At 46.7% G+C, this 21894-nt stretch overlaps 1 protein-coding gene across 3 annotated transcripts in view; it reads right to left on the bottom strand.

Annotated features, from left to right (window-relative positions):
• The window catches only part of MARK3 (microtubule affinity regulating kinase 3), a 696418-nt gene that overhangs the window by 370503 nt on the left and 304021 nt on the right, over positions 1-21894 (bottom strand). For all 3 annotated transcript variants that reach the window (XM_085626305.1, XM_085626304.1, XM_085626306.1), the window contains exon 12: positions 6348-6501. In XM_085626305.1, coding sequence (XP_085482431.1) covers positions 6348-6501 — 154 coding nt within the window. The remainder of the gene's footprint in view (positions 1-6347; positions 6502-21894) is intronic.

The raw sequence follows: 21894 nt of genomic DNA on the forward strand, positions 1-21894 counted from the left end.
ACTCACCCGTGCTGTGCAGCTTGGAAGTGGGGGAACCCACGGTCAGCCGCGTGGCACCGCTTAACCCCTGGTTTCTTACTATTCCCTCAGTTAAGGATAAAGTATTGAGCGAATCTGACCTCTATTATCGGGAAAATCAGGGTTCAGTCAGTTCATCTGTTTCCCTTTGGAAAGCCTATAAAATGGTCATTCAGGGGGTGGTGTTGGGACAGATTGCTGGACACCTCAAGGAAAGAACTGCAGACACAGTGCGCCTAGAGGGTGAGGTCCTGGTCTTAGAACGCGAAGCTCGTACGCAGGACTCGGAGGAATCGCGTCACAGGCTCCGAATTAAGATGAAAGAATGCTCTGACTTGGCCACTGACGCGGCTAAAGCACATTACAGGGCGACTAACAGTAGGATATATGATGTAGGCGATAAGGCAGGCAAACTGCTGGCTTGGCTGGACCATAGGGAGGGGGCAAGGAGGGTAGTGGTTGAAGTAGACGCCGGCCAACGTTCCCCTGTTACCGCACAGCAAGACATTGCGGACGCGTTTGGACGACACTACCGCTCCCTATACACTTCCCGCACGATCTATTCAGAGGAGGAGGCTTTCTCTCTACTCCGTGAAATAGACGTGCCGGCTCTTACTGCGGAGGACAGCTCTGATCTGGAGCGTGACCTGACTGTGACCGAAGTGGAGAAGGCCATTCATGACTTGCGCGGGGGGAAAGCATCAGGTCCCAATGGGATCCCCATAGAATTATTCAAGTTAACGGCAAACATGAATGCCCCTTATTTTACAGATATGTACCGGGAGAGTAAAGAGATCGGAATGATTCCCGAGGACCATAGACTGGCTACCGTCATTGTCATCCACAAACCGGGTAAGCCCACAGATCAGTGGGCAAAAATCCTCGCAAAGGTCCTCGCCACTCGTCTGTTGCAGGTTATTCCCACCCTGATCCACCCGGACTAGTCTGGGTTTATGCCGGCAAGAAAAACATCTGTTAATCTCCGCCGCTTACACGGAGTACTCTGCAGGGCAGACACTATTAGAGAGTATGCCGTGGTGGTGTCCCTGGATGCCGCATCGGCTTTCGATACTATTGAATGGCCCTACATGTTTGCGGTGCTCCGCAAACTAGGCTTTGGCCCGGAATTTATTAAATGGGTGCGCCTATTATATTGCCAACTGATGGCGCAGGTGGTCGTCAATAATCGGAAGTCCCCTGTTTTTCCTTTGGGTAGGGGCACCAGGCAGGGCTGTCCCCTATCGCCGCTCCTCTTTGCCTTGGCCTTGGAGCCCTTGGTGGCATGGATCCGCTGGGACCCTGCTATCAGGGGCCTGAGATGGACTCATGGCTGGGAGGACCGCATATCGTTGTATGCGGACGACATCCTGCTTTATCTTGCCTCCCCGGCGAATTCGCTTAACGTGGTGATGGACATATTTCATATCTTCGGTAGATTCGCGGGATACAGGATCAACTGGTCCAAATCTGTGCTCTACGTCCTTAGTGGGCAGAAGCCCAGACTACCCCGGGGTTGTCAATTGATGGAGGCCGTGGAAGGGTTTAAATATCTGGGAATCTGGGTATCCAAAGACCTGTCTCGATTCTAAGAGACTAACCTCCGGCCTCCGTTATCACGTCTTAAATCTGATGTCCAACACTGGAAGTCGCTTCCCCTAACCCTCCTGGGGTGTGCGGCATTATTTAAGATGATGTCCCTCCCCCGACTTCTATATGCACTGCTAAACACACCACTTCCGGTAGCAGCGTCGTACTTCAAGGAACTAGTCTTTAGTGCGGGAATGGTTATGGGAGGGTAAGCCCTCCCGCATTGCCACGCAGAAACTCACGCTGGGTTGGTTTGACGGGGGAATTGGGCTTCCTGATATGAAAAGGTATTATTGGGCTTCGCAGCTCGTTGCCATCAATCAATGCCCTTATAGACGGAACGATGACCCAGCCTTTCGGATAGATCGATGGCTCCTCCCAGGAGGCGGCTTCAAGGGGGCGTTCTATAGTAAATCTCCGATATCCGTCCTGTCCGGACCGACTAAACATGCTGTGCGAGTATGGAAAGACACTACTAGAAGCCTGGGTTGGGAGGGCAAGCTCACCAGGGCCACACCGCTCTGGCACGGTGACCGTTGGGTTGATTGTCACGTTCCCAGAGGTTCAATAAATGTAAACTTATTGGTATCTCCAGAATTGAGGACCTATGGAAATTCACATAAAAATAGCATGTGATAACCAAATACAGTTACAATCATGTCTGAAGAAAACTTACATGCTGTCGATATCGCGACTTCCGTATCCAATACCTAAAATCTAATGTGAATATAACATTACTTTAGTATGTATACACTGACGACCTAAAAATATCAATGTATACCACATGAAGTCCGTGAGCGGCTTTTTACTCAGAGCCATCATGGACATTAGGTTATTTTAAAGACATGCTTTTATGTTGACTGCCTGTTAAACAACGAATCCAGTTTAAAGCACTGTGTATTGTCTTTAAGGCACTCAGTGGAGTTGGCCCTGATTTTTTGAAACATGCCTTTCAGTGGTATGTTCCCGGAAGAGATTTACGCTCGGCTCAGGCTAACCTAGTTACCCTCCCCCGCTTTAATAAAGCTAATTGGGGAGGCAGGAGTTTTTGCCATTGTGCCGCGAAGGCTTGGAACGGTCTGCCTTTAAAGCTTAGGAATATTACAGAGCTCTTTTCCTTTAGGAAAGAATTAAAGACCTGGTTATTCATATAAATTTTCCTGTCAGCATTATCATTGGCTAATCTCAGGTGGATAGTGTACAGCGCCAGGACACCTCTGGGTAACAGAGCGCTATAGAAGTATTTTTACATAACATAACATGCTTATGGACGATAGTCCGTCCAATATGGCCGCCATGTTAGCTTCACATTAGTACTCGAACTGAGGGTTACCGTTTCATACCTTCTGGTTGTGAACCGGATTTATTGGTTCGCATTTCCGGGTTAGGTTACTCCGTGTCGTTACTGGGACCGCGAGTCAGACGTCAACTCACGTCACCGTCATCCAGGTAGGCGGCTTTCGCTCACGGACTTCATGTGGTATACATTGATATTTTTAGGTCGTCAGTGTATACATACTAAAGTAATGTTATATTCATATTAGATTTTAGGTATTGGATACGGAAGTCGCGATATCGACAGCATGTAAGTTTTCTTCAGACATGATTTTAACTGTATTTGGTGATCACATGCTATTTTTATGTGAATTCTGGAGCGGTTGGTCCTTTTCATGCGGGAATACAAGTATAGGTAGATGTTATCCCCTAGCAGAGGATGTGAATACATCCATGACAGATTTCATATGGGTACGCTACTCGATTTGTATACACTTAGATTCCACATCACTCTGTGAAGGAGGACAGGTTAGGACATTGTGATTCTAGCCTTGTGATGCATAGTAATGACTAATGATTTTGTATCAATGTGACTTTGGTTGCTTTTATTTCATTTTGGTTGGAAACGGTTCTTATAATATACCTTTTTTTCAGATTCTTTACATACGTTTTGAAATTTATTCACCATAATTCCTGAACTAGTGGCCAGGACGGATTTTCTACTGGTCCCAAGGTAGCTTATTCTCACTTTGGTTCAATGTGGTAATCGGGACTGGTTGTGTGGCCACATACTGATCCATTATTTTCTTACTCTCTTAGATTTTGTCCTGATTCTATTTCTTCGATTGGTACGTGTTACGTTGTTTATTCAGACTCTTATATTTCTTATCACCATCACTTATTGTGGTGCATGTAGGGATTGGTTTCACAACTTTATTAGTCTTATTTTGAATTTGACATTGATCTCCGAATTATATACACACTTTTTTTCAGCAACGTGGGTCTATTTTCTTATTGGTCTCAACTTCAATTGTACCTTATGTTACTCACTACATTGGAATGCTGTTCACTTATTTATCACGTTCATGGTGTAATCTTTATTGGCTCCACTTGTATCACATAGTATCAGCTACTGTTTACAGCTGTATATGTTACAAGGAAATTTTGTATTTATTTTCCAGCCCTGAGGAAGTCGCGGGCACTCCCAGGCGACAAAACATGTGTTGGCTGGACCAACGAAAGAGAAAATAAAGAGAAGAGACAATCTAATGCCCAATAATGTGATATTGTACTGTTTTTGCTGATAACACAGTAGTGTGTGATATAACTAGGTGTGCTCGGGCTTCGATTTAGCACACCAGAGGGAGCCAGTAGTGTGAAAAATATGTGGAGCATGGCCTCTTGATCCATAAATATGGGTTGCATCACAATCATCTGTGGAATAGGCTCCTCAACAGGGGACTGTGAGTTGCAGAGAGTGGAGACACGTTTGGATTTCGTGTTTCCTTTATGATTTAGACTTATCCTAAAACTTGAATCAAGACAACAACCTGTTGTGGGATCGGCCCAGAAAAAAGGAATGGGTCTGCATCTGTGTCTTTGAATTTGAGCGGGAGCAGCTCTTACAACTGGTCAACTAAGGTGAACAATGGAGGAGCTATCTTCAAATCTGTATACAAAGACACAAAAAGAAAAATACCAGCACAATGTAGAAGGCCATAATTTCTAAGTTCTTTGGCTCTTTTTCACTGTCAGCCTGTGAATTCTGGTGGTGGTGAAGAGCATATATCCTCCATGTGAAAAGGCATGAAGTAGGCATAGTTACAAATTAACCCCAGTTTGATCCGCAAGGTTATTGTATATGCTGGGTATGGAGATCCTGAAAGAGTCTTCAGTTTCAACAGACAGTTCTCCAAATACAGATACAAATTAATGGCCTGGCACCACAAGTGTGTCATATTAAAAAAACATTTTACTTAAATATCCTTGGGGCTGAATTGAATCCAAATGGAATTACTGTGAACTGCTAGGATATCAACTAGCTACACATCCAAGATAATGTCAGGTGCTGGATGCATTGGGGTGTGAAAGTATAGATCACCGAGTAAAGGGTCATGAAATCGCCATTGCATAGCAATGGATGACAGCCACATTTGAAGTGTACAAAACTATAGCCTTGATTAGTGTTGCCCTTTTGGATAAGCCAGTCTGCATTTACATATGTCCTGTACCCAAACTGTATGTGACACAGAGCTCTTTGAACAACCCTTATCCGTGTTACTGCATAAGACCACACAACACCTCACCCCCACGTCCCCCAATAGAGGGCCATTCTATTTCCACCTAAGAAAACAAACTGGTCTCAGGAGGGATAATATATCACCAAGCAGAATTAGAAGATCACCTGGCATATCAAAAAAATTCAGCCTTTCCTGACTGGCTGGAACTAGACACCATGGAAAATAAGTACTGGTTTCCTCCGCCAGTACTTGTTTAGTATTCATCTAACTACTGTGAAGGTACTGTAAACCAGCACTTGAAAATAATCTGGTGAAGAGGTAGGAAGGAACAGCCTTGTGGTTGCCATGCTCCCTTCAGACTGCACATAAGCATGGGAAGATTGTGGGATCACTTCATTGCTAGACTTGTGGAGAGAAGACACCCTACCCGCAACAAGGAGTTAGAGTGCTTCTGTCAGGAAGAGTAACCAAATCCACAGAACACTGCCAAGGACCAGCCTACTGGAACAATCCAAATCCGTGCTAATTACAAGAGACCCGGAATAAGGATAAAAGCCAACTGCAAAGCTGATCAGTCTTATAGCTCATAACTCCTACCAAAGAAGAAGAGCTGGAGATTCATTTCCTCACCAGGAGCAGACATAGGTTAAAGGCATAAGCATAACTTAGGCTACAAGTTAATGCTACAAGTAACACTTCAAAAAAGCAAAGAAGGAGTTTAAGGCTAAACTTAACAACTGTACTGAAAACAATGAAATTGAAATGGCACATACCAAAACAGCTGTTTGATTGTATTAAGTGGGGCAGTACTAGGGTCACCGCATTTTAATAAACTTGACTGTTTGAATGCTAGATGGCTTGCACAGATGTCAAAACAATTATTGGGCACCAGAGATCAGACAGTTCACATCCAGACCATGCCAGTAGCAAGCAATCTTTAACATCAAACTACCGATTGATGGACAGGTGACAGTTATGGGTGCTCTCAATTCAATTACCCATGGAAAAATCACCATTTATAGTTGACACCCATCCAAGAGACCAAGGGCTGGCCAAAAACAAGGATCCGCAAAGCAGACACTTGGAATACAGAGCTGAAAAAGAGGTTGAACTGCATTCTCCATGGCTACATTATTCCCACACCTATTTTGTCAACACATACATGTTAATTCCTAAATACCAATGTAAAGAAACGTTTAATTTGTTGTGCTTTCAACTGAAACTCACCGTGATCGCTGTACCTTCGCTGCTTTTGGCTCGATGATATGCTCTTTGGAGCTTTGTGATGGGGAGATTGTCCAGTGCTGTTGTTGAGGTCACTGCTTGGCCTTACTTTAGCAAGTGAAAGGTTGCTGCTAGAACTTGAATCGCTTGCATCAAGCTAAAAACAAAAGGACCTAAATGTCAGCTCATGGTTAAAACATATTTAATATACAGTGTTAATACTCAATATGGAAAACTACACTCTGGTACATGCAAGCAGAAAGGCATACTACGCTTAAATACTCACATAAAGAAAGGATAATGACATTACCTTTTCAGTGAACCCAACTTATTTTGTAGACTCTTTTCCACTAGCAACCAGTGGTTGTCCCTGCAACAATGTGGTGTAACCAGGACACTGCTTTAGATATGGAGCATTGCACTCCTGTACTGTGTATGCATGTGTACATTACACATGGCTCACACTACCTATATGAGTATGCAAAAGCTTGAGGTCTGCCAGAACTTTCTGCTAAAACTTAGCATCACTTAGCAAGAAATCATTAAATCATCATCAGATGCACCTAAGCAGAACTTCATATCTGCTGCCTTTAAGGCAGTGGTCTTCAAACTTTTTGATGTCGAGACCCCCTTGTCAAACCTTCTTAGGTGTAAGGACCCCTTCGGACAATATTTTCTAGAAACTGGTTCTCCTCATCAACATCTATCGATAAGTATAAATGCCCCTGTTATACCTGCCATCTTTTGGCATGTTTCGCCTGTTTTTTCCTTTCTGACCTACTTTTGACTCTGTTTTTGCTGGTTCAGTGTCTCTGCGCACTTTCTCACTGCTGTTCAGTGTTAAAGTGCAAGTGCTCCTATTGTAAATTGTATTATGGATTGGTGTTTCCATGATTGGCATGTTTGACTTACTAGTAAGTCCCTAGTAAAGTGCACTGAGGGTACCTGGCCTGTAAATCAAATGCTGCTGGTGGGCCTGCAGTACTGATCGTGTCACTCACCAATGCAGCCCTGAAAAGGGTTATCAGACCTGCCATTGCAGTGTCTGCGCGGTTTGTAACTGCCATGTCGACCTGGCAAGTGCACCCACTTGCCAAGCCCTAATCTTCACTTTTCTTACATGTATGTCACCCCTAAGGTAGGCCCAAGGTACCCCTGTGGGCAGGGTGCCGTGTATTTTAAGGGTATGGCATGTGCTGGTGTGTGTGACATGTCCTGGTAGTGAATTACAGTGTGTTTCATTTTTCACTATGGAAAGGCTATCTGTCTCATAGGATAATGGGAGTTTACTTATAACATCTTATGAGCATATCTTCCCATTGGGACAAGATAGAGAAATGGGGTTTAGCATTCCTGAACTCAGAATATAAAGATGCATCATTTAGTAAAGATGATTTTTATGTTCTGTGTTTGAAAATACCCTTTTTAAAAAGTAGGCATATTCTTGCTTAGCCATCCTGTGTGCCTCTGCTGGGTTTGTGGATTGACTGTCTGGCTTTGGAGTGACAGGGGCTGGGGATGTGCATTCTCATCAGACAGCTAATGGGGAGGTCAAGGTGTGTCCTTCCTTTCCTGGATGAGTCAGGGCTGAGCTGAATAGACCTGGGCTGTATTTATAGTAGTGGGAGGAGATTATCTTGCACCAGATTGGGTCTGGTCTGCCTTGGACAATGCTGTCTTCACCTCCTGCCAGGAAGCTGGACCAGAGAGGATGGAACTGGTTTGGGCTGGGCACAGGCACTCTCTGCCCAAAAGCACAAAGAGAAACTGAGTATAAGTATTGGGGTCCAGACCCTAGAACTGTATAACTCGCTGAAATCAAGGACCCTGCCAAGAAGAGCTGGAAGAACTGCCAAGAGGAGTACTGCAACTTTGCTGTGTTGTTGCTTTGTTGGTTTGTCCTGCAGTTGCTTCTTCTGCCTTGGGCAGTGAAAGGACTGGTCTGAATTTTCTTTGCTTGTTGCCTCCTGTTTTGAAGTCTCAGGGACTGCATAGTCTTCACTGACCTCTGGGTACTGCCTCTGGAACCGTGGTTTCAGTTGCAAAAGAAGGGGGAAAGCAACCGACTCGGTCACTGACTCTGCCGCTGGCTCCATGCCCTGAAGGCACCGCAGAGGGCACCGCTGCATCTTACACAGCAACCCTGGTCTCACTGATGACGATCGCCGAGCTGTTGCTTACACCGTGACGTGTGGGCACTGCACGCCGCACCGCCTTGCTTCATTTCGCCGTCCTGGTCTCACCGACACCGTCACTGACTTCGACAACCGTGACCGCACCGTGGCTTGGGGGCACTGCTGGTAAGTCTTGCGACACACTGTCCCATCCCACACCGCAGTCTGGACCAACCGACCGACACCAGCTACCCGCAAAGTGCATATTTTTAAGTACTATATGTTGGATTTTTATCGTTTTGAATATATAAAGAATTGGATATTTTTCTAAACCGGTGTGGTGTCCTTTTGTAGTGTTTTCAGTGTATTGCTGTTGGTTATGTGAAAATCCTTTACACACTGCCTCTGAAATAAGCCTGACTGCCCGTGCCAAGCTACCAAGGGAGTGAGCAGGGGTCATTTCAGTAGTGTATCCCTCTTACCCTGACTAGAAGAAAGGGTCCCTACTTGGACAAAGGTGCAAAGCATTGCCAACTAGAGACCCCCATTTCTAACAGCCCCCAATTACCACAGCAAATATTTGTACGGTGGAGAAATTGTATTAAACAGTGTTTAGCAAACCAAAGGTCATTGAGTGTAGGGGTGTAACCAAAGGTGTAGCTAAAAACAAAGCCTTATTTATGAGGAATTGGCGTAGGACAGCGCTACAAATCTTCTTGCGGCGCTGTCCAATGCCAATGTGAAAGGGCAGGAATACACTGTAATTATGAAATACAGTGCATTCCAGTCCTTTACCCATCCCAAATTGCTGCCTAGCACCAACATAGGCAGAATTGTTTTTATACGGGAAGAGGCACCTTCCTTCACCAAAACAATCCTGAGGGGCGTTTTCCTATTTCTATGAGAGCTGCAGAATGCAGCACACATGGAAAGAGGAAAAAACGAGGAGAAATTAAAACATTTCTCCTCGTTACGCCTCCACTGGAGAGGCGTCAGTTTTTGGAGCTGCCCCTGGTTTACGTGATTTTGTAAATATGGGGCAGCATCAAAATCCATGGTCTTTGCCTTCAGGTATCTACATATAAAATAATCGGCAGTATAAATGAAAAATAAATAAAATAAGTTATTGCTCAGTGGGAAATGGACTGGAGCACATTATGAAACATCTATTAGTTAATGCACTACAGCGGTCTGTGTGTAACCAGAGAACCACAGAATTAAATCTGGATTGGTGCAGTGGAGAATAGTGATGTATATTTTTTGTATTTTTAGTGCTACGAAGTCACAGCCTGTGACGGAAAGCACTGTGAATATGTAAGTACATTTGTTATACTTGCTTTGCACACAGGGTAAGATACAATGCTGCAAAACATGTGAATAGTTTTACAATAAAATGGTGCTTTCAAAATGTAGGTTTTAATAATACCAGAGCGTATGTAATGCAGTTTTCTGTTGTTTTACATAACTGTCCCTTCAATACCTCTTTAGGGGCACTAAGGGCTGTGTAAATGCAGTTAAAATTAAAAGCAAGAACTTCCCAGCCCAGTAGTTCACTCTTTGCACTTCAACTAAAAAAAACACACTTCTTTGTCTTCACAAAGAGCCAGAACTGCTCCCAAGCATCCTTTACAGTTGCATAGAACCAGCGCGTTTGCCTTTCATTCAGGCAAGTAGCTGATAACGATCTCAATTAGCCGTCCCAGGACGACTGTCTTTTTACAGGGATAAGTGAAGCTGGGGAATCTGCGACCCCCTTCCTAGGACTCCACGACCCCCCCTGGGGGTCGCGCCCCACAGCTTGAAGACCTTTGCTTTAAGGTGAGAGATATTGGTAAACTCACACCCTCTGCAGCCTCATCTACCAGAGCAACCACCTGAGTAACTCCTATCTGTAAGAAACTGGCTCTATATATACTACACCAAAATGAGGTATAGTGTGTATAGAGTCCAAGTGTCCCCAGAGGTAGGCAGAGGTTAAAGTTAGATAGAACCTTACTCTCTATTAGTGGTAGCTTGGTCGAGCAGTAAGGCAGTATCAGAGGACAGAGTTAAGCATTTGATGTACACACTCAGTCAGCAAATGAATTCACACACTCAAGAACTGAACTCCAGGCCAATTGTGTTTGTATTAAAAATATACTGTTGTTTATTTTTGGAACCAAGCAAGCCTGGTACAGGTAAGCATTAAATACTTTTCAGTAATAAGTTACTGGATATAGAACATTTTGAAAATGCAATAGAAATTGTACTTGGTTTGATTTACAGGGGAGCAGTAGTATGCAACACTTAGTAAATACAGTACATTGGAATGAATAGGCTTTTTCAGTAAATTGCAGGTAAGTTACTTTTTACGTTACTTTTCTAACTCAGTGCTGGTTACCTAGATTCAGCACTGGGACATTTCCTAGAACTAGGTAAGTAATTACGTTTTGGTTATTCGCATGATTTTTAAAGAATATTTTCAGTTTTCAAAACTCCACACTTGAAAACTTTTTGACAATAAATTGCAGGTAAGTTACTTTTTACGTTACTTTTCTAACTCCGTGCTGGATACCTAGATTCAGCACTGGGACATTTCCTGGAAACAGGTGAGTAAACACGTGTTGGTTATTTGTGCGAATTTTAAGGAATATTTTTAGATTTCAAAACTCCACACTTGAAAACTTTTAAGAGAACAAGTGTCAATGTTATCCTATGGAGGGAAAGGAATATGCTACTTACCAGTATGCATCTGTTCTTGGCATGTAGAGCTGCAGATCTACACACTTGTGCATAGATCGCCATCTGGTGTTGGGCCCGGATGTTTGCAGATTGTTTTTCCTCTTGGAAAGTCTTTGGAAGTCACAAGGTCGGTGACGCCTCCTTTGGATCGTATTGCGCATGGGCTTCGGCTCCATCCTCAGATTGTTTTTCGCCAGCATGGAAAGATGGAGCGTAGTACTAACAGTGAAGATGCCCATGTGTGTGCTATCTAAATAAGATAAACTGGGACAGATACAGGTAGCCGGGGAGGCGGGTGGGCGTGTGTAGATCTGCAGCTCTACATACCAAGAACAGATGCATACTGGTAAGTAGCATATTCCGTTCGAGGCATTTGAGCTGCAGATTACACACTTGTGCATAGATTATATAGCAGTACCCACCGTTAGTGGCGACCACCCGTATCTGTTGCAGTGGTTTGAAATAATGTTTTGAGTACAGCCTGGCCCACACTAGCTTGTTGCTTAGTTTGCACATCTACACAATAGTGTTTGGTAAAAGTGTGCGGTGTTGACCATGTAGCTGCTTTGCAGATATCATCTATGTTCCCTAAGAATGCCATGGAAGCCCCTATTTTTCGTGTAGAATGGGCTTTCGGGGGAATGGATAGCGTTCGCTTTATGGTAGCAGATTTGAATGCATTTTACAATCCACCTAGCTATCCCTGATTTTGAGATGGGGTTGCCTTTGAGCGGTGGAGAGAAAGAAACAAACAGTTGTTTGGTCTAACAGAAAGGTTGTGTTCTTTGAATGTAGTAGAGTAAGGCTCGTTTGACATCCAGTGTGTGAAGAGCCCTTTCTGCAACGGTCTGTGGTTGCGAAAAAAATACTGGTAGTTCTACTGTTTGGTTTAGGTGAAAGGGAGAAATGACTTTAGGGAGGAATTTTGGGTTGGTACGGAGAACAACCTTGTTGTGGTCCATTTGGAAGAAGGGTTCTTGAATGGTAAATGCTTGTATCTCACTGACCCTTCTAAGGGAAGTGATGGCTACAAGAAAAGCGGTTTTCCATGTTAGGAATTGTAGTTCGCATTTGTGCAGAGGTTCGAAGGGAGGCCCCATTAGCCTTGTGAGAACAATATTTAAGTTCCACACAGGTGAGGGTGGCACTCTGGGGGGAATTATTCTTTTAAGACCTTCCATGAAGGCTTTGATGGCAGGCACTCTAATAAGGTGATAGATGTTGCCTGTTTTGTAGGTAAGCTGCAATAGCTGCGAGGTGTAGTCGAATGGACGTGTAGGCTAGATTGCACCTTTGTAGGTGGAGTAAGTAGCCTATGATGTGTTGAATGGACACGTCCAGTGGATTGATGGTGTTGTTATGGCACTAAACAACAAAACGTTTCCACTTAGCGGCGTAGCACGCTCTAGTGGTAGGTCTTCTAGCTTCTCTGGTGACGTTCATACACTCAGGGGGAAGATTTAGGTATCCGAATTCTAGGATTTCAGGAGCCAGATCGCAAGGTTGAGCTGCGCTGGGTCCGGGTGTTTGATCTCTCCATGGTTCTGGGTTAAGAGGTGTGGAGAGAGGTGTAGTTGTTGGTGCGGTACTACAGATAGTTCCAGCAGTGTGGTATACCACGGTTGTCTGGCCCACGTTGGAGCTACTAGGATTAGTGTGAGGGAGTGTTGTTGTAGTTTGCGCACCACTAGTGGAATGAGTGGGAGAGGCGGAAAAGCGTACGCAAATCTGCCTGACCAATTCATCCATATCGCATTTCCTTTGGACAATGGGTGTGGGTATCTGGCGGCGAAGCTTGGGCATTTGGCGTTTTCGTGGGTGGCGAAGAGGTCTATCTGTGGATGCCCCCACATTTGAAAGTACGGGTGAAGAACTTGCGGGTGAAGCTCCCACTCGTGGATCTGCTCTGTCTGCCTGCTGAGCAGATCTCACAATATTAGAAAACTACTGGTCTGAAAGAAAAATTAGAACAAGAGGGTTACATTACAACGAAATATCAGATCCGATTCTATAGAAGAGTGTTCCTATGAGGATAGAAACCCATCACCCACTTCCGTGGCAAGGCTTCATCATTTGGGATCCTGCTGGGTGATAATCCCAGTGTATCTGTATGCTTCAACCTTCCAGAATATCGAAGGGAGCAAACAGTTAAACCACAAGTAGTTGGTAACAATAGACCCAAGATGAATTCTCTCAAAAACACAACATTTCTTAGTCATGGGTGACGGTTGCAGTGCAAGAAGAAGAAGTGTTGGTGCAAAGATAGTGGTGCATTAAAATTGACTACTAAGATACTGAAATTCTTTATTAAGTGTTATCTTAGTGTCAAAAATTAAAAACCAGTGCGTAAACAGTTTGTACCAAATAACTGTTTAAAGGCCATATATAATGGCGGGTCAGGTCTACATGTTTCAGCTATAAGGGTATTTATGTCCCTAGCTTTCGTCAGGACCTCTTAAGAAAAAAGAAGAACGCTACTGCAAAATAGTGTTGGTGTGCAAAACTAACCAAACCGCTAACAAAAAGGTTGGAAAAATACAACCTGACTTAATCCTGTGCGTATCAAATGAAAAATCTGTCACAGGAATATTAGTTGCAATCCCGTTTTTTCCGGGTGTGCTCCTCACCTCACCTGGCATCCGCTCAGGGTAGGAGGCACCGCTCTGTCCGTCGGTACCTCTGGCTTGTCCTAAGCCGGAAGGGAAGGTCAGCAGATCTCCCACTGTGTTTTGGACTCCTGGGACATGCTAAGCTAGGAGAAAGATTTTCTGGGGTATTGCCCATCTCCATATGCTCTGTGCTAGGTGAGAGAGCTGTGGAGAGTGTGTGCCGCCTTGTTTTTTAATATAATACATGGCTGTCATGTCTGTTCAGGTCAGGACTGCCTTGCCTGAAATTTGAGTTTGAAAAGATTTTAGGGCTAAGAAGATTGCTAGTAACTCCAGATGGTTGATATGGAGTAACTTTTGTTGAGGTGTCCACTTGCCCGGTGTGGTGAGATGTAGTAGATGAGCTCCCCAGCCGGAGAGCGATGCGTCCGTTGTCAGTACTATTTGAGGAACCAGGTCCAGGAACGGTCGACCTTTGGAAAGGTGTGTGGTGTTCCACCACTGCAGAGAGCGATGGGTGCGACCGTCTACCAACACCAGATCTGTTAATTGACCCTGGGCCTGGTTCCATTGGCGTGCTAAGCACTCTTGGAGAGGACGCATCTGGAGTCTTGCGTGAGGCACTATGAAAATGCAAGAGGCCATCATCCCTATTAGTTGCATAAACACTCGAGCTGGAAGGGAGTGTTGTGCTATAAATTTTGTGCATAGAGCTTGAATGCTTGCAATCCTGGCAGGATTGGGGTAGGCTAGTGCTCTTGAGGTGTCTATGGTGGCACCGAGGTATTGTTTTATGTGGGATGGTTGGAGATGGGACTTCTGGTGGTTTACTGTGAAGCCCAGCTGGTGGAGTAGTTGAATGGTGGTAGACATGTGTTGTACACACTGGTTGTATGACCTGGCTTTTATCAGCCTGTCGTCTCAGTATGGGAAGACGTGGATGTGTTGTCTTCGCAAATGTGCTGCCACCACTGCTAAGCACTTGGTGAATACCCTTGGCGCTGTTGTGACTCCGAACGGGAGCACTTTGAATTGGAGGTGTTTTCCGTCCACTACAAATCTGAGGTACTTCCGGTGAGCTTTGTGAACTGGAATGTGGAAATAAGCGTCTTTTAGGTCTAAGGTGGTCAAAAAGTCGTTTTGGGAGAGGAGCGGAAGTACACGCTGAAGCGTTACCATATGAAAATGGTCTGAGTGTATGTATGTGTTTAGGGGCCGGAGATCTAGGATGGGCCGCAGAGTCTCGTCCCTTTTTGGTATGTGAAAATATAGGGAGTAGACTCCCATGTTTTGTTGGTTGGTAGGAACGGGTTCTATTGCCTGTTTCTGTAGGAGGGAGATTACCTCCTGCTTTAGGAGTATTAAATGTTCTTGTGACATTGGGCGCTGCCTGGGTGGAATGTTTGGGGGGGGGGGGGGGGGGGGGGGGGAGTAGATATTAGTTCTAGGCAGTAGCCTGACCAAATTATTTGTGTTACCCATTTGTCTGAGGTGATGGTAGCCCAGTCAGGAAGGAAATGTTGGAGTCTGCCCCCGACCGGAGTGGAATGGTCTGGGGGGAGCGGGGCGGAAGTAATTGGGTAGGCGTTGTGGCAGAGCGGGCGTTGTTTGTTTTGCCTCTGCCTTTATTATTGTTACCCCTATAGCCGCCTCTTTGATAACCCCTCGTGAAGGTGGACTGAGTAGGGGATTTGTATGAAGTGGACGCGGTGTCTGAGGAGTAGCCTCTAGATGTACTTCGAAAGGAAGAGCGGCGAAAGGAGCATCTAGGAGGGTGTAACTGTAAGGCTACCATGGACTTCGCCGTATCCGTATCCTTCTTCATTTTTTCTAGGGCCTCATCCACTTTTGGACCAAATAGATGTTCCTGGTCAAAGGGATGGTTATGGATGGAGGCTTGTACCTCCGGTTTAAACCCTGATATTCTTAGCCAAGCATGGCGACTGAGGAGGACGCTGGTATTGATGGCCCTGGAAGCTGTGTCTGCTGCATCTAAGGCACAGCGTATAGAGGTGTTAGTAATAGTCTTACCCTCTTGAATTAGTTTATTGGCCCTAGCTTTATATTTTTCAGGGAGGTGGTGCATTATGCTTTCTAACTCGTCATAATGTGCCCTGTCATATCTGGCCAATAGCGCTTGAGTATTGGCGATACGCCACATATTGGCTGCTTGTGACGAAGTGCGCTTTCCTGATGCGTCCAGTAGCTTTGACTCTTTGTCAGGTAGTGGTGCTTCGCCTGACGCCTGGGAATTTGCCCTTTTACGTGCAGTGGATACCATCAGAGAATCTAGTGGCGCTGGTCCTCTGATGTTGGAGGGATCTGTGGGGGCAGCTTTGTATTTTTTCTCGATGTGCGGGTTAATGACCCTGGCCCTAACTGGGTCCTTAAAAACTTCTGGCGCATGCTTTACCACTCCTTTAAGCATAGGTAATATGGAGGTAGACCTATGTGTGGTGTCGAGGAGGAAATCTTCCTCCACGGAGTCGGTATGCAAGTTTACCCCGTGATAGTGTGCCGCCCTTTGCAATAGATGGTGGAACCCCAATGAGTCTTCTGGAGGAGATGGTCTGGAGGGGTAAAGATCATCTTGTGGGACGTTGGGGATATCAGGGATATTGTAGTCGTCCCATGGGTCTGGGGATCCTGTAGGGGTGGGGTCCCCTGTGGGTAGGTCCTGGGGGACATCCCCTATGTCATCATATGGGTCCCCGTGATCATCATCGTGTGGATTAGGGGTGGGAGAACGATGAGGTTAGGGTGGAGAAGGCGGAGGGGGTGGAGGTGGGGAAGGGGGTGGAGGTGGGGAAGGTGGAGGAGGTGGGGAAGGTATTCTGAACGGAGAGGTAGCAGAGTCCTTCCTCTTTGGAGGCGGAGGTGGAGCAGGCTTCTCCAAATGTCTCTTTTTGGAAGAAAGTGTTAAATGTCCAGTTTTTGGATCCTTGGTGAGTGTTTTTTGCTAGGGATCCGGTGTAAATAAGTTCGGTGAGGCTGGTCGGTCCGTCGGCGCCTGAGGAGTCGGGGCAGTTGGCTTTTTAGGCTTTTCTGTGCCGGTACGTTGTTTGGAACCTGGTTTGGGAACTTCTGGACGCTTGGTCAGCGCCGAGATGGGTTTCGGCCTCGAAGTGTCGTGCCTGTGGCCTTGTGTGCTTTGGCCTGCACCAAAGGTGGTGTCGGTGCCGAAGAGCTGGGTTTAGACCCAGAGTGCTCCAGTGCGGGGCTCGGTGTCGATATGGAGGTCGGCTTCTTTTTCGGTGCCGAAGCGTGTTTATTGGCACTGACGATAGGCTGGCTCGAGCCCGAGCCGCCGAAAGGCTTGCTTGGCTTCGTTACCGGGCCCGAAGGTGCGGTGTTGGAAGCAGTGTCCTTGGTCTTGCCTAGGCCCGGAGGCGAAGGTGTGACCGGAGCCTTTTTCGGTGCCGGCAGGGGTGTGTGGGGGGGGGGGGGGGGAATCAGTACTCACGACCCTCTGCGCCGGGGTGTTGTCCTCCACATCTGAGTCATCGGCTTCGGAAGCGCTGACGAGGCCCTCGTCGGTGTAACGCTCAGGAGCATCGATGCCTTCTCCGAAGAGGTCGTCCGGAATCGTCGTCGAGGAGTGCGCCATAGTTCTTCTGGCTCTTCGGTCCCGAATAGTCTTTTTGGACCGGAAGGACTTGCACGCCGGACAGTCTCGAGCCTCGTGTTCAGGGGAGAGGCAGAGATTGCATACCTCGTGGAGATCGGTGTGGGGAAATTTGGACCCACATCGAGGGCACTTTTTAAATGGAGTCCTTTCCATTAGCCAGGACCGAAGCTTGGAGAGGCCCGAAGGCAGCCGTCGACGACTGGAACCGAAGGTCTGTGCCGATGAGAAGGCGCGTCGAGTAGGGGAGATCGCGATCGAAACATTACCGCGGTTTGGGATGAGGATTGCGCATCGATCGTCGAACTGGAAGCTGTTCGGAACAGGAGCGCGAAGATTACATCCGAGGCCGATGGCGGAAAAAAACAATCTGAGGATGGAGCCGAAGCCCTTGCGCAATACGATCCAAAGGAGGAGTCACCGACCTCGTGACTTCCAAAGACTTTTCAAGAGGAAAAACAACTGCAAACATCCGGGCCCCACACCAGATGGCGATCTATGCACAAGTGTGTAATCTGCAGCTCATATGCCTTGAACACAGGTTAACAGTGCTCAGGTAAGTAAACGGCTGTGGGAGTTATGGTTCTGGGGTTAGACTCAGGGGTCCCCCATGGTCAGTGTTGCACTGTTGCACCCTCAGTGGCACTAGGGCGGCCGGGTGCAGAGTGTTGAGGCCCACTGTTATCCAATGGGGGATAGGGGGCCTCCGGTTGGCGGCTGCTGGCAAGCAGGCCACTGGGTTGTGGGAGCAAAGCTCCTAGGGTTTAGCCCAGGGCAAGTGGGGTACACCAAAGTAGCAACAAAGGTGCACCCTCAACGGCACTAGGGCGGCCGGGTGCAGGGTGCTGTTTTGAGGTCGGGTGCCCTGTTTTCAATGGAGAAGCTCTGGGACAAAAATACACTGCAGGCTCGGGGACGAGGATCTTCTGGGTGCGACCACCACTTCGAGAGTTAAGTTGGGATGTCGTTGGTTAGGCACCGTTGGTTTGGGCACACAAGGCCGTGGGGCGTCAGGTGCAGGGGTGTCTTGTGATGTAGGATTTTCTTACCCGCTCTGGTCGCGGTAGGGGGGTCTTCTGGATTGAGGCTGCAGGCGTGGTCTGGAGGCTTGAGGCAGGTCAGGGGTAGCCGGATCTCGGGTCAGGATCGCCGGGGGGGACCTCCTCGTGGTGTTTTTCCACTCTAGTTCGGGCCGGGTTCGGCGGGTGCAGAGTGAGCTGGATTAGCGGTCTCTGGCTGGCACCAAAAGCTGCAGTGTAAACACGTCCGGTGTTCTCGGGACAAACAGTCTGGGAAGTGAAGGCAGGCAGGTCCTCCGGGGTATGTGAGGTTGCTGGCTGCTGGACACGCCGGGATTTCGCAGGAGCAGGTTCGAGGGGAGACAGGCCTGTAGGGCTGGGGCCAAGTTAGTGGGCGTTGTCCTCTTGTTAGCTCTGCACAGCTCTTCGTCCTTTTCTTCTTGTAGGTAGGCTGGATCTGCCTTCTTGGTTCAGGGCTGCCCCTAAATACTCTATTTAGGGGGCGTTTTAGGGGTCTTGAGGTCAGTAGCCAATGGGTTACTGACCTTAGGGTGACTACACCCTTGGTATGCTCACCCCACGTCGGGGATTGAGCACAATCCCTAGTCCTGAGTGGGGAGTGTGTGCCATCTGCAAGATGGCGAGCACTGGAGAGTAGGCTTCGCCTCCCCCACCTGAGGGGTGGAGTTGGCAGAGGTGGGCACACCTCCTGGGCTGGCTAGTTTTTCCCGCCCGTCTTCCTGTCGAAAGGGAGGGGAGACAGAAAGGGGGCCTGCTCCTTATAGCAGGAGAGGCTGGGGGTCGCATTACAAAGGCTGCCAAGCCTTTGAAGCTCCCCTGCCACAGATGGCTTTTCCTGGCCTGGAAGAGGTGTGAACACCTCCGCCCAGGAAAGACTTTGTTTCTGGGCTCCAGGAGCGTGGGCTTCCACCCTAGGGGTCCAGAAACAGGTCTTGTGGTGGCAGGCTGGTGTATACCAGTCAGGGAACCCACCAGAGGCTGGTCGTTTTTCAGGGGGCATCTCTGAGATGCCCACTGTGTGCATTTTTCATTAAATCCCACACTGGCATCAGTGTGGGTTTAATGGGCTGAGAAGTTTGATACCAAACTTCTCACTTTAAAGTGTAGCCATTATGGTGCTGTGGAGTTCGTAATGACAAGCTACCCGCACCATATACTCTTAATGGCAGCACTGCATTTGCAATGCCTAAGAATGGGCTTAGGCACTGTAGGGGTACAGGGCTCATGCACTTGTACCCTCGCCACTGGCATAGGGCACCCAATTAGAGGGGTGACTGATCTATGCCAGGGCAGTGGGTTGTAGGCATGGCACACAGGGATGTGTGCCATGTCGACTCTTTACTTTGCACCAAAACACACAGCCTGGTAAGGGTAAGGGTGTGTATATATATATATATATATATATATATATATATATATATATATATATATATATATATATATATATATATATATATATATATATATATATATATTCACTGAAAAAACCATAGGTTTCAGGGACGTTATAGTTAGAAATTAGCATTTAAAAAAACCTTAGAAATTCACTAAAAAAAACATAGGTTTTCAGGGACGTTATAGTTAGTTGAACATTAAAACCAGAGGAATTTGCCTGTTATAGTTAGTTGAGCTAACTATAACTCGCGCCCCCGCAATGCACTGCTGATGCTATATATATGTGTATATATATATATATATATATATATACATATACATATACATATACATATATATATATATTCGCCAAAGTTGCCCCAGCATTGAAAGGTGCACTCGACAGCACCCCTTGCCATTCAGCTCTTTTAGCCTCGCTGCAGCCTGCCTTTCATGCATCCTAGAGTGTCCTCATGCCGACGCGTTTCGAGGCCAACGCCTCTTCTTCATGGGCTTGAAGGGAACAGCATTCAAACAATCCACTTCCAAAATGCGCTTTTTATTCAATTCAATAGAAACGCCCTCAGTGGGCTTGGCTTAGTGCAACCTCTATTAGCAAAGCATTATGGGATATGTTGTCCCTGGAAGTGCATCTCATTATCCTTAGTAGGTAGAATGACCCGTTCCCATCAATTAAAAGCATATTGATAACCTGTAGTAGGTGGATGAGTTCGAAGCAGGCATTTGTTTGCAGAAGGGGCGCTGTGCTTCAAGGGAGAACATTTTTCTCACCACGGCCTTCCATTCATCAAGAAATGGTGCTCCTTTCCACGGCGGGCCGCCGTGTAAAATTTTATTCGCCAAAGATGCCCCAGCATTGAAAGGTGCACTCGACAGCACCCCTTGCCATTCAGCTCTTTTAGCCTCGCTGCAGCCTGCCTTTCATGCATCCTAGAGTGTCCTCATGCCGACGCGTTTCGAGGCCAACGCCTCTTCTTCATGGGCTTGAAGGGAACAGCATTCAAACAATCCACTTCCAAAATGCGCTTTTTATTCAATTCAATAGAAACGCCCTCAGTGGGCTTGGCTTAGTGCAACCTCTATTAGCAAAGCATTATGGGATATGTTGTCCCTGGAAGTGCATCTCATTATCCCTTCAAGCCCATGAAGAAGAGGCCCACGTTACGCAGGATGGGCCATGTACGCACGATGCGCTTCGCGCACTGTCCGCACACGGAGCACATATTATGCGCTTCGTTGAGAAACGTAATTTATTAATTGTTCCTATAATATATATGCCATGCACAAAAAGTTCCCCTTCGGGCACCTTTTGTACACGGGGAGGGGAGAATGTGGATAATTTTTTTTTTTAATATTTATTATTACCGTACGCGTACGGTAAGCGTAATCGGCGTTTTGTCGAAAAAAAATAAATATATTTTTTTTGCCTTGGGGGTTCTTTGGGGACACCATAATCATGGCTAGGTGGTTAGGAGATGTAAAAGATGCCCCTTTACATGTTTTCAACCTTTGTTTTTCCTCCCCCCCCTCAGAGTGCGAGAGAGAAAATGGCGGCCGCCGCTTCCTGGTTTCGACCGATTCGAATGTTTACTAAGAGCTAACAGCCAATCAGAATCGCGCTCGCGCACTGCACCGTACGGTGAGCTTGTGGCTGTTCAGAACTTGGTTTCCCAGGCTTCCTACCTTTTCTCTTGGAGGGTTGGGCCATTCGTTCAGACTCCAACTCAATTTTTTCACCCTGGGATGTGCTCTGTGCTTGGGTATTTTTTGCACACCCATTCAGGGATTTCCAGCGTGGGTGCATGGGATATTAGCTCTACCTCAGCCCATGCTGAGGACCCCAGATTATTCCCTTGCAGACATTCAACAGGAGCTGCAGAGGGCACAGCCACCTTCTTCTGCCCAGTAACCTCTCCCCACTCCAAGGAGACCATAGCCAAATAATGAACTTTGGTCACATTATCAGCATTGGCATCTGAATAAGTTTGTCCAGCCAGATACTGTGCTAGAGATACCAGTTTTTCAGTCAAATGAAAACTGTATCTT

This window comes from Triturus cristatus, chromosome 9, assembly GCF_964204655.1.
Source record: "Triturus cristatus chromosome 9, aTriCri1.1, whole genome shotgun sequence".
Classification (NCBI taxonomy): domain Eukaryota; kingdom Metazoa; phylum Chordata; class Amphibia; order Caudata; family Salamandridae; genus Triturus; species Triturus cristatus.